We start from the raw sequence: 12,500 nt of genomic DNA on the forward strand, positions 1-12,500 counted from the left end.
GAGAAGATGTCGGTTGGAAGTCGAGGAAGCTTCAGGGTGAGTGTCATCCATATGCTGAAGTCCCGCCCACTGAGCTCTGATAACCAAACAGGATTAGAGGCTTCAGTTAATGTTGCCGTGGAAACAAACTTTCTTCAGAGTTTAAGGCCAGACTGACCTGCTGACTGATGATGCTTTCCTTTTCCTCCTTTTCTCTTCCCCCTCTCTTCCTTCCTCTCTCTCTTCCTTCCTTCCTCTCTGTCTCTTCCTTCCTTCCTCTCTCTCTCTTCCTTCCTTCCTCTCTCTCTCTCTTCCTTCCTTCCTCTCTGTCTCTTCCTTCCTTCCTCTCTCTCTCTTCCTTCCTTCCTCTCTCTCTTCCTTCCTCTCTCTCTCTCTTCCTTCCTTCCTCTCTGTCTCTTCCTTCCTTCCTCTCTCTCTTCCTTCCTTCCTCTCTCTCTCTCTTCCTTCCTTCCTCTCTGTCTCTTCCTTCCTTCCTCTCTCTCTCTTCCTTCCTTCCTCTCTCTCTTCCTTCCTCTCTCTCTCTCTTCCTTCCTTCCTCTCTGTCTCTTCCTTCCTCTCTCTCTCTCTCTCTCTTCCTTCCTCTCTCTCTTCCTTCCTCTCTCTCTCTTCCTTCCTCTCTCTCTCTCTTCCTTCCTTCCTCTCTGTCTCTTCCTTCCTTCCTCTCTCTCTTCCTTCCTCTCTCTCTTCCTTCCTTCCTCTCTCTCTTCCTTCCTCTCTCTCTTCCTTCCTTCCTCTCTCTCTCTTCCTTCCTTCCTCTCTCTCTCTTCCTTCCTCTCTCTTCCTTCCTCTCTCTTCCTTCCTCTCTCTCTTCCTTCCTTCCTCTCTCTCTTCCTTCCTCTCTCTCTCTTCCTTCCTTCCTCTCTGTCTCTTCCTTCCTTCCTCTCTCTCTTCCTTCCTCTCTCTCTCTCTTCCTTCCTTCCTCTCTCTCTTCCTTCCTTCCTCTCTGTCTCTTCCTTCCTTCCTCTCTCTCTTCCTTCCTCTCTCTCTTCCTTCCTTCCTCTCTCTCTTCCTTCCTTCCTCTCTCTCTTCCTTCCTCTCTCTCTTCCTTCCTTCCTCTCTCTCTTCCTTCCTTCCTCTCTCTCTCTTCCTTCCTTCCTCTCTCTCTCTTCCTTCCTCTCTCTTCCTTCCTCTCTCTCTTCCTTCCTTCCTCTCTCTCTTCCTTCCTCTCTCTCTCTTCCTTCCTTCCTCTCTCTCTCTTCCTTCCTTCCTCTCTGTCTCTTCCTTCCTTCCTCTCTCTCTCTTCCTTCCTCTCTCTCTTCCTTCCTCTCTCTCTTCCTTCCTCTCTCTCTTCCTTCCTTCCTCTCTCTCTTCCTTCCTTCCTCTCTCTCTTCCTTCCTTCCTCTCTCTCTTCCTTCCTCTCTCTCTCTTCCTTCCTCTCTCTCTCTTCCTTCCTCTCTCTCTCTCTTCCTTCCTCTCTCTCTCTCTCTCTTCCTCCCCAGCCCTCAGATCACAGTGGGTTTTTGGGTTCTGGTTCTCGGACATCGTCCAGAGCGAGTTCAGCTCGAGCGAGCCCCGTGGTGAGACCCCCCCCCCCCCCCTTCTCTACTCACCCTCACATAACTGCTCAATAACATGTCTGTGTGTGTCTGTGTGTGTGTGTGTGTGTGTGTGTGTGTGTGTGTGTGTGTGTGTGTGTGTGTGTGTGTGTGTCTGTGTGTGTGTTCAGGTGGAGGAGAGACCACCTGACAGAGACTTCCTGGACAAAGTGAGTCTCTCCTTTAGTTTTTAGCTTGATGTAGTTTTGGTTACCATGGTGATGACAGTACTGACTGAACAGGCTCCTCCTCCTTCTCAGGGCTCAAGGACCGCCTCCACACTCTCTGCCGCCACGCTGGCATCTCTGGGTGGAGCTTCATCCCGCAGAGGAAGTTGTGATACGTCCTTCTCTGTGGAGACAGAGGCGTCCATCAGAGACATGAAGGTTCGTCAATAACTGATAATGAATTATTGGAATTGTTCTTATAATTAATTCTCACAGTATTTCTTGACATTACTGTCATTGTGGACTTTATTAGAGCGGACAAATCAAGAGAGACAGGGAGGGTGGAGAGTGGGGGGGGGGTCGAGGTTGGATTAAACCCCGCCCACTGTGGGGAACACTCGAAGCACTTTCTGCTAACGGTCCAAATGGAACTCACAGTTTTTTAAAATCATGACATTTTGTCCCTTTAGGCGCACCGTAGTTAAGCCACTTTCTGCAACCACAGAAACGGAAACACACAAGCCCAGTGGATACTCTGAAGTACATTTTATTTTGAAAATATTCCATTTATATGATATGATGATGATTTATTGTGTAAATATCGACTCATGATATCAAACCTTTTATTTTGTTTGGTCTCTGGGGTTGCAACCTTCAATCTCTTGTCATTTCTAAATATCTTTCAAAATAAAGGCAGGTTAATGTCGTCCAAACAGGAAGTAAAGAACCCTTGTCTTAAGACTGTAACAAATACAAAATAAAAGCCTAATAACACTTTACAGAATACAAAATAATGGAATTTAAACATGAGATTATCCTGTGTTGCTTCATTAATATGTGTTTCAGGAGTCTTTGGCCGAGGTCGAGGAGAAGTATCGCCGTGCGATGGTTTCGAATGCTCAGCTTCATAACGAGAAGTCGACTCTGATGTATCAGGTGGAGACTCTGAGGGAGGAGCTTAACGACCTGGAGGAGGAGCTGTGGGAAACACGCCGTCAACGTGACGACATGGGAAAGGTCAGTGGTCATGAGTGGTTTGTTTGTATAGATTCTAAATAGCTGCTGTTGTTGATGAGTATTTTTGAATATTTCAGGAGTTGGAGCGAGAGCGTCAGGACCACAGCGTTCTGCAGTTCAAGTTTAAAGAGACGAACGAAACTCTGAGACACACGGAGGAGCTGCTGACGGTCAGAAACACAACAACACAAACAACACAAACAACACAAACACAACAACAAAACACAACAACACAAACAACACAAACAACACAAACACAACAACAAAACACAACAACACAAACACAACACAAGCACAACAACACAAACAACACAAACAACACAACAGCAACAAGCACAACAACAACACAACGCAAACAACACAAGCTGCACAAGACAACAACAATACAAACACAACAACAACACAAGCACAACAACACAAAAACAACAACACAAGCACAACACAAGCACAACAACACAAACAACAACAAAACAAAATGTTTCTCAGCAAAATCTTTACAAACTTTTCTTTTTTACCTCTGGCCAGTTCATGCTAACATGCTAACCCCGCCTGCTCCTCGTCTGTCCTCCTCCTTCAGGAGGTGTCTGAGCTCCGTCTAAGGAGCAGCACTTACAGTCAGGAAGTCTCTGACCTGCAGGAGGCGCTGCAGTGGAAGGAGAAGAAGATGGTGGTACGACAGATTCAGTATGTTAGGAGTCAGCAGTTTCCTGTTTCACTTCCTTTCTGAGCACTAACCTCTGCTGCTAAACTCCTCCCCCTTATTCTCCTTTCCATTTCTTTTTCCTCTTTCACTATTTCCTCACTCTCCTCCTCTCCCCTTTTCTTCTCCTCCCTGTCCACCTCGTCCCCTCCGCCGTCTCCTTTTTCCTTTCCTACCATCCTCCTCCTCCTCGTCTCCTCCTCAGGCGTTAGAGCGTCACAGGGAGATCTCAGACATTGTGCGGATAGATCGTGATCGACTGGGACTTGAGGTGGTTCAACTCAGAGATTTATTGAAGGTATTCGCGTCCTGACAGTGAGGCCACTTCCTGTGTGATGTCATCATCACCTGAATATTAACGAGCACATTTTGGAGAACACCTTAAAGTGTGCATGTTTGATGTTAGGAAACGTTGCCAGCATCCCTTAATCATTTAACCTGTGTAAATAAACTGCTGATAACTAATTGGTTGGATATTATGACTTCTTCCTGAACAGACACACGGAGTCTTCGTCTCTCCTGAGCTCTCAGCCAATGGGGATGCAGCACAGGGCGAGACTGAGTATGATATCAGCACAGACTCAGCCTTCCGATTGGCTCTGGAATCGTCACATGATGGCAGAACCAGCATGTTGGGTAGGAATAACAAGCGTGGGTGAAGGTTGGGTTCCCCCTTTGGTGAAGCACATCTCAATTCAAGGGTTATTACTCATTGATACTCTTTAATACTCTTTGATACCCGTTAACACTCTTTGATACCCGTTAACACTCTTTGATACTCGTTAACACTCTTTGATACTCGTTAACACTTTTGATACTTGTTAATACTCTTTGATACTTGTTAATACTGTTTGATACTCGTTAACACTCTTTGATACTCTTTAACACTTTTTTGATACTTGTTAATACTCTTTGATACTCGTTAACACTTTTGATACTTGTTAATACTCTTTGACACTCGTTGATACTCGTTAATACTCTTTGATACTCGTTAACACTTTTGATACTTGTTAATACTCTTTGACACTCGTTGATACTCGTTAACACTCTTTGATACTCGTTAACACTTTTGATACTTGTTAATACTCTTTGATACTCGTTAACACTTTTGACACTTGTTAATACTCTTTGACACCCGTTGATACTCGTTAACACTCTTTGATACTCGTTAACACTTTTGATACTCGTTAACACTTTTGATACTTGTTAATACTCTTTGATACTCGTTAACACTTTTGATACTCGTTAACACTCTTTGATACTCGTTAACACTTTTGATACTTGTTAATACTCTTTGACACTCGTTGATACTCGTTAACACTCTTTGATACTCGTTAACACTTTTGATACTTGTTAATACTCTTTGATACTCGTTAACACTTTTGACACTTGTTAATACTCTTTGACACCCGTTGATACTCGTTAACACTCTTTGATACTCGTTAACACTTTTGATACTCGTTAACACTTTTGATACTTGTTAATACTCTTTGATACTCGTTAACACTTTTGATACTCGTTAACACTCTTTGATACTCGTTAACACTTTTGATACTCGTTAACACTTTTGATACTTGTTAATACTCTTTGATACTCGTTAACACTTGATACTTGTTAATACTCTTTGACACTCGTTGATACTCGTTAACACTCTTTGATACCCGTTAACACTTTTGATACTCGTTAACACTTTTGATACTTGTTAATACTCTTTGATACTCGTTAACACTTTTGATACTCGTTAACACTCTTTGATACTCGTTAACACTTTTGATACTCGTTAACACTTTTGATACTTGTTGATACTCTTTGATACTCGTTAACACTTTTGATACTTGTTAATACTCTTTGATGCTCGTTAATACTCTTTGATGCTCGTTAATACTCGTTAGTACTCGTTCCCCCACTGTTAAATTCTCATCGGTACACCATCTCTAACCTCCTGCTGTGCTCGCTCTTCCTACATCTACTTGATGATCTTTCAGGGAAAATTCCAGATCACAAACATGGTGCCATTAACAACCGCAAGTGTGCGAATGATGAAAGTTTACTGACAGTGAACAACACATTGAGAAGAAAACAAACCAAAATGGAGACTTTTGAAACAGAGAAACATCCTGGAGGATCTGTCAGAAAACCAAGAGTTAAGACACGTGAAAGAGATCTGAAGAAGAAGTTAAAATCCAGACTGACAAACTGTAGTGGGCAAGTCACTCAGATGATTACGGCCGGACCTGCAGTAACTGGAGGAGAACCTGAATGGTGCAGAGAATCTGGACAGAGGGCGTCCGCAGAGTCGGACAAGGTCTATAAGCAGTCGTACTTCAGAGAGCATGATTCTGAAGTCCAGCCAGATGTGGCGCATCAGTGTTCACAACTGTGCTCACCTGTACACAGAGCTGCTCTCATGAACCTGATGGTCCATCAACAGGAAGCAGGAGGAGGACAAGGTGAAGGTGAAGATGATGGCTCAGATGTTCTCAGAGATTTGTTGGAAAACCAGATGGGCTCACAGGACTCAGAAAGAACCCAGCATGGAGACAGAACCTGGACAGACCAGGACAGTGGATCTGAAGCTCTGAGATCTGAGAATAAACTGAAGCAGGCAAAGGCCACTTGTGGAGAACAACCAAACCCACCTAAGAACCTGGAGACCAGGAGAGTTTCTATTGAGGAAAGTCCCACTCTGCCCTCAGCTCAGTGCTCAGCTTGGTCTGTACCAATCCAGGTGTTTGTGGACCGGAGCCATTTGGAGCAGACTGTCCAGACTTTGATCCCTGAGTCCATCCTGAACAAACTCACTAAATCTGAGACGTCAAAAAATCTTGGAGGTCATGCTGACAGTCTCTCTGTGGACGACTCTAAAATCCCAGAAGATCCTGACACTAAAGAACATAGATCTGGACCTTCAGGAAATCTAAAACACCGTTCAGAGTCCTGGACAATTCATGGATCATCTCTTCATGAGGATCCAAAAAAGGTCTGTGAAGAAGTCCAGGATGGTTTAGCAAATAAGGACCAGGGATCAACAGAAGAACCGTCACAGTTGGTTTCTGGTGTTGGAAACCTTCCGGTGGATCCTCAGGAGACCAGTTGCTCGTATATTTCAGTTGTTAAAGAGTCAGACTCTGCTGGACCCACAGGGTCTGTTTTAGATCAGGGTCTGGATTCATTGAGGAACCAAACAAAACAAAGACAGATGGTTCATGGAGGTCAAAGCTGCCTAGCTGTTTTTGTTCAAGATGTGGATGACACAACGGTCAGAAATGATCAGAGGTCAAAGTTCAGACGACGTCTTGAACAAACTGCAGACGAGATCAAAACCACAATTCTTCCAGAGTTCATTGAAGGACATGCTCTCCAGGATCAACTGTTTGAAGAGTTCATAGGATCCAACGCTAACCCTTCATCAGCTGCAGACGTGGACAGCTGCGAGGAGGTGGACGAGCAGCAACCACTGGCAACGCAACAGCAACCACAAACACGGGTTCACGGAGTGGGCAGACCGAAGACAGAACTTTCATTGGAGAGCAGAAAACACAGAACAGACTGCACAATGTCATAGAACATGATGTCATAGAACTAGAGCTCATAGAACAGCCATTGCCTTTCCTTTTGCAGCAAAGGCAGTCACAGGCAGCTTTGAGTTCCTTCGTCCTCCTAATTGCACAAGACTTGTGTAAATCAGTGTACTTCTAGTAATGAAAGATACAACTGAAAACTCATCGTACTTGGTCCTCAAATCTCTGTTTTTTCACTGTGTACTCTAATGGTTAAAGTATATAAATATGTATACAAGACAGTTTAATTGAATTATAGTATTATATTATGAAATCATGTTTGTAATAAACAGTTATAAAGAGAGTTGTTGTTAAAAATAAAATCTGATTCATGAGTGCTGCTCAGTGTCTTCATTTATTATGGGTCAAAATAATTATATTTTAAAGTGACATGAAAAACATATCATAGTATGAACTCAACACAGCAGAGTCCCCATTGATGGTAGTTACAGCTGAGTCACTGCTGATTGGTAGTTACAGCTGAGTCACTGCTGATTGGTTATTTAAAGCAGAGTCACTGCTGATTGGTAGTTACAGCTGAGTCACTGCTGATTTTTTCTTTGTAGTTAAGTTGTTTGTTTTAATGTTGTTTTGCAGTTAATGTTTTTTGTTGAAGAAGAAGATTTACTTTACCCTGAAGGTAAATTAGGTGTTTACACTCTGAGTGAGTGAGCTTCCCCAGCAGGCGCTCCTGAGCTGATTGGATGGGGGGGGTGGGTTAAGTGTCTTGCCCAAAGACACACCAGACATCTTGCTTACAGGAGCTGGGTATCGAACCCTCGACCTTCCAATTGCGAGACGACGACTCTACCCATTGAGCCACAGCCACCCTGTTGTCTATTTCAATGTTGTTTTGCAGTTAATGTTTTTGTTGTTGTTGTGGTGTATATTAATGTTGTTGTCGTCGTGTTTCAGAGCTGCGGTTGAAGAAGCTCTTTGAGGAGAGAGAGAGTTTACAGGATCAGGTGAAGTTGACGTCCTAATTTAAATTCTTACTTAAAATAAATTTCATACGAATCAATAAAAGAATTAAATATATTTTGGAAATTGTTTTTGCAGGTAAGACTGTTAAAGTCTGAACTGGATCAGAAGAACGGGACCGACAGAGTCCAGAATATAGAGGTGGACGGCCTAGAGAACGGGTCGGACTCTCATCTGTTGGAGTTACAGAGTGAGACCTCTTCCTGTTGAAGCATCTTCTTATTGTTTTCTTTTCATCCTCTCTCTGTTGTCTTCTCTCTGATTGTTGTCTTCTCGCTCTGATTGTTGTCTTCTCTGATTGTTGTCTTCTCTCTCTGATTGTCTTCTCTCTCTGATTGTTGTCTTCTCTCTCTGATTGTTGTCTTCTCTCTGATTGTTGTCTTCTCTCTCTGATTGTTGTCTTCTCTCTCTAATTGTTGTCTTCTCTCTCTGATTGTTGTCTTCTCTCTCTAATTGTTGTCTTCTCTCTGATTGTTGTCTTCTCTCTGATTGTTGTCTTCTCTCTCTGATTGTTGTCTTCTCTCTCTGATTGTTGTCTTCTCTCTCTAATTGTTGTCTTCTCTCTCTGATTGTTGTCTTCTCTCTCTGATTGTTGTCTTCTCTCTCTGATTGTTGTCTTCTCTCTCTAATTGTTGTCTTCTCTCTGATTGTTGTCTTCTCTCTCTGATTGTTGTCTTCTCTCTGATTGTTGTCTTCTCTCTGATTGTTGTCTTCTCTCTCTGATTGTTGTCTTCTCTCTGATTGTTGTCTTCTCTCTGATTGTTGTCTTCTCTCTCTGATTGTTGTCTTCTCTCTGATTGTTGTCTTCTCTCTGATTGTTGTCTTCTCTCTCTGATTGTTGTCTTCTCGCTCTGATTGTTGTCTTCTCTCTCTGATTGTTGTCTTCTCGCTCTGATTGTTGTCTTCTCTCTCTGATTGTTGTCTTCTCTCTCTGATTGTTGTCTTCTCTCTCTGATTGTTGTCTTCCCTCTGATTGTTGTCTTCTCGCTCTGATTGTTGTCTTCTCTCTCTGATTGTTGTCTTCTCTCTCTGATTGTTGTCTTCTTCCTTGCTATTCTGGCATTTCTTCAGGAGATGCGAACAGGCAGATCAGTGATCTGAAGTTCAAACTGGTAAAGTCTGAACAGGAAGTGACGACTCTGGAACAAAACGTGAGTCCTGGTGTTGACTCTTCAAAACTTTTTCTTTGAATATTCAGAGAGGACGGCGTCATCAGCATATCCAAAAACCTTTCCAGTTATTTGGATACAGAGTGAATATTAAACTGTATCTCTCGAACAACCTGACTTTGTTTTTATGAATAATTAATTATAAAGTCTTCTTCTGTTTGTCTGAACAATTAGTGTTGTCTTTAACCGGACAGTTTTTTGTTGAGGTGGTGGTCTCATGAGGTCTGATGATGATCTTTGTGTCTCTGTATTTTTAACTCAGGTGATCCGACTTGAGGGTCAGGTGGCACGATACAAGTCTGCATCAGAAAACTCAGAAAAGATCGAAGATGAGCTGAAGGTGGAGAAAAGAAAACTCCAGCGAGAGGTGATTTGTGTGGTTTGAAATATGAAATTCAAACTTTGTTGTTCTTTGTAAATAAGGTTTGAAATAAAGATCTCAATCAATCTATCGATCAATATTTTTTGTCCACAGCTTCGCTCTGCGATGGATCGGGTCGACGAATTGGAGCTCAGTAATCGCCACCTTTCCAAACGTCTGGACAAGATAAAAGCCAACAGGAGCACCCTGCTCGCCCAGCAGTGACGCCCAAGGCCCAGTCTGCTCCCAGTCCCAGTTATTTTTTATGAAGTTTCTTTTTTTATTTTTCTCGAAATGTTTAAAGCACTGTTTTCCTCCTGTCTTACTTTACTGTTTATTTTATTGGGGTATTGTTGTTGTTCATTTTCACCAGACTGTAGATCAGTTTGAGGCTTTCAGAGCAGAACTCATTTTCTTCATGTTTCTTCTTTATAAATATTAGTAGGCCATCTGTATGTATATAAATAAAGCTCTGAGGCCTGCTGTACTACGAAGCGAGAAAGCACAACGCCAACACAGTGGTGGGATGGCACTACAGCTTTCTGTCACTACGGCAACAGAATGTTTGAATTTGATTGGTGGAAAGTTCTTTTATTTTGTGTTTTGATCAGAAACTCAAAGTGAATTATTAAAAACGTTTACTTTTACTGACCAACAAAAACAATTTGAAGAGGTTGTTTGTTTACAGACAGAAACGGTTTTATTTACTCACCAGTTAGTCACATAGAAAAAAACAGCACACACCAACAAGTACACAATAAATAAATAAAGCTTACCTTTACAGGACTTCCTGCAGCACGGTAAGCCACGCGCACGCAGGTAGACCGCTAACAGCCTGCTGTCTCTCTCTGTGACTTCACTGCAGGCTAACTTTAACACAGCTACCTGCTCTCAGTGACTTCACTTCAGGCTAACTTTAACACAGCTACCTGCTCTCTGTGACTTCACTGCAGGCTAACGTTAACACAGCTAGCTGCTCTCTCTCTCTCTGTGACTTCACTGCAGGCTAACTTTAACACAGCTACCTGCTCTCTGTGACTTCACTGCAGGCTAACTTTAACACAGCTACCTGCTCTCTGTAACTTCACTTCAGGCTAACTTTAACACAGCTACCTGCTCTCTGTGACTTCACTTCAGGCTAACTTTAACACAGCTACCTGCTCTCACTGTGACTTCACTTCAGGCTAACTTTAACACAGCTACCTGCTCTCTGTAACTTCACTTCAGGCTAACTTTAACACAGCTACCTGCTCTCTGTGACTTCACTGCAGGCTAACTTTAACACAGCTACCTGCTCTCTGTGACTTCACTTCAGGCTAACTTTAACACAGCTACCTGCTCTGTGTGACTTCACTTCAGGCTAACTTTAACACAGCTACCTGCTCTCTCTGTCTGTGATGGTGCTCTCATGTAGCTTCTCGTTTGAGAAGAAAAAAAAAAAACGTTTTTTATTTTTAGATTTGATAAATACTTGTTTTCATGTTAAAATAATGAAACTAAAAACAAGCTGCAGTTTAACAAATGATTTAATAAGTTAATGTTTAAACATATTTACAGTCAATCTGTTTCCACTGAAGAGTCTCATGTGTCCCAGCAGAACCTGAATGCAGCATCAGCACGAAGGCTCACTGGGAAAATTTATGACAAACTGTGAACTCATCAGTTCAACCTAATTATTCATCTATCAGCTGATTCATCAGTGTATTTGAAGGAACAGTGAGTGGTCGGGGTCAGGAGGACTGGACCAGCTCCAGTTTGGGTTCTGAAGACGATGATGGAGCATCAATTATTTCTCCGGACATAAACAGCTCCTGAAACAGGAAACCAGTCAGTGAACCTTCACAATAAAATCTGTGTAATAAAAGAACATAAGGTTGTTCAAACAAAGAGTCAGGTCTGATCCGGTCTGTGGTCTCTGATCAGCCGGTCTGATCCGGTCTGTGGTCTCTGATCAGCCGGTCTGATCCGGTCTGTGGTCTCTGATCAGCAGGTCTGATCCGGTCTGTGGTCTCTGATCAGCAGGTCTGATCCGGTCTGTGGTCTCTGATCAGCAGGTCTGATCCGGTCTGTGGTCTCTGATCAGCAGGTCTGATCCGGTCTCTGGTCAGGCGCTTCTGTTACGTCTGAGCATGGTTACCTTTTGTCCTATGACATCATATCTGTACATCATCATGAAGCGTGCTCAGAGAGGCGGAGTCACAGTTTGAGTCCTGTTAGCCAGGTACAGACAGAACCTGAATGAAGCCGGTCCACGTCATGAAGCGTGCCACAGTATGGACCAATCACACGATTTGAGTACGCCCTTATCAGCCTGTCTTTTCTCTTGTTGAACAGTCATCTTTCAGTCGGACATGTGTTCGACCATGAGTGACCTCATGTCTCACCTTATCATAGATCACTTTGACGATGAGCGAGCAGCTGGGACACGTCGCCACCTCCTCGCCGTTCTCCAGGTCCTCCTGAAATTAAAAACACACTCTGGATCAGAGAGGAAACTTTTCAGAGCACACACAAGATGAACCCCATGTCTCCATAGTAACCACACAAGATGAACCCCACGTCTCCATGGTAACCACACAGGATGAACCCCACGTATCCATGGTAACCACACAGGATGAACCCCACGTCTCCATGGTAACCACACAGGATGAACCCGTCTCCATAGTAACCACACAAGATGAACCCCACGTCTCCATGGTAACCACACAGGATGAGCCCAACGTCTCCATGGTAACCACACAAGATGAACCCCACGTCTCCATGGTAACCACACAGGATGAACCCCACGTCTCCATGGTAACCACACAGGATGAACCCCACGTCTCCATAGTAACCACACAAGATGAACCCCACGTCTCCATGGTAACCACACAAGATGAACCCCACGTCTCCATAGTAACCACACAGGATGAACCCCACGTCTCCATAGTAACCACACAAGATGAACCCCACGTCTCCATGGTAACCACACAATGGCGTCTAAAGTTACAAACTGACTGAACATGTTTTA

General features: G+C 43.3%; 2 protein-coding genes across 5 annotated transcripts in view; one reads left to right on the forward strand and one right to left on the reverse strand.

The window, feature by feature from the left end:
• lrrfip1b (leucine rich repeat (in FLII) interacting protein 1b) overlaps nt 1-10,060 on the forward strand; it is a 15,117-nt gene extending 5,057 nt beyond the window's left edge. For 2 of the 4 annotated variants that reach the window (XM_079336743.1, XM_079336740.1), the window contains 14 exons: nt 1-36; nt 1,440-1,517; nt 1,667-1,705; nt 1,796-1,921; nt 2,549-2,719; nt 2,797-2,889; nt 3,297-3,389; nt 3,625-3,717; nt 3,917-4,055; nt 7,895-7,944; nt 8,039-8,150; nt 9,032-9,111; nt 9,392-9,496; nt 9,605-10,060. The exon at nt 1-36 is cut by the window's left edge and continues 15 nt beyond it. In XM_079336743.1, the coding sequence (XP_079192869.1) occupies nt 1-36; nt 1,440-1,517; nt 1,667-1,705; nt 1,796-1,921; nt 2,549-2,719; nt 2,797-2,889; nt 3,297-3,389; nt 3,625-3,717; nt 3,917-4,055; nt 7,895-7,944; nt 8,039-8,150; nt 9,032-9,111; nt 9,392-9,496; nt 9,605-9,715 (1,326 nt within the window). In that variant the 3' untranslated portion in view covers nt 9,716-10,060. The remainder of the gene's footprint in view (nt 37-1,439; nt 1,518-1,666; nt 1,706-1,795; nt 1,922-2,548; nt 2,720-2,796; nt 2,890-3,296; nt 3,390-3,624; nt 3,718-3,916; nt 4,056-7,894; nt 7,945-8,038; nt 8,151-9,031; nt 9,112-9,391; nt 9,497-9,604) is intronic. The other 2 variants (XM_079336741.1, XM_079336742.1) reach the window with 1 other exon arrangement.
• Nucleotides 10,061-10,998: 938 nt separating this feature from the next.
• dph3 (diphthamide biosynthesis 3) overlaps nt 10,999-12,500 on the reverse strand; it is a 1,934-nt gene continuing 432 nt past the window's right edge. Inside the window, exons 2-3 of the mRNA XM_079336769.1 lie at nt 11,875-11,949; nt 10,999-11,301 (exon numbers count right to left, since the gene is read on the reverse strand). Of these exons, the coding sequence (XP_079192895.1) occupies nt 11,221-11,301; nt 11,875-11,949 (156 nt within the window). The 3' untranslated portion in view covers nt 10,999-11,220. The remainder of the gene's footprint in view (nt 11,302-11,874; nt 11,950-12,500) is intronic.

This window comes from Symphodus melops (assembly GCF_947650265.1).
Source record: "Symphodus melops genome assembly, chromosome: 23".
Taxonomy (NCBI): Eukaryota; Metazoa; Chordata; class Actinopteri; order Labriformes; family Labridae; genus Symphodus; species Symphodus melops.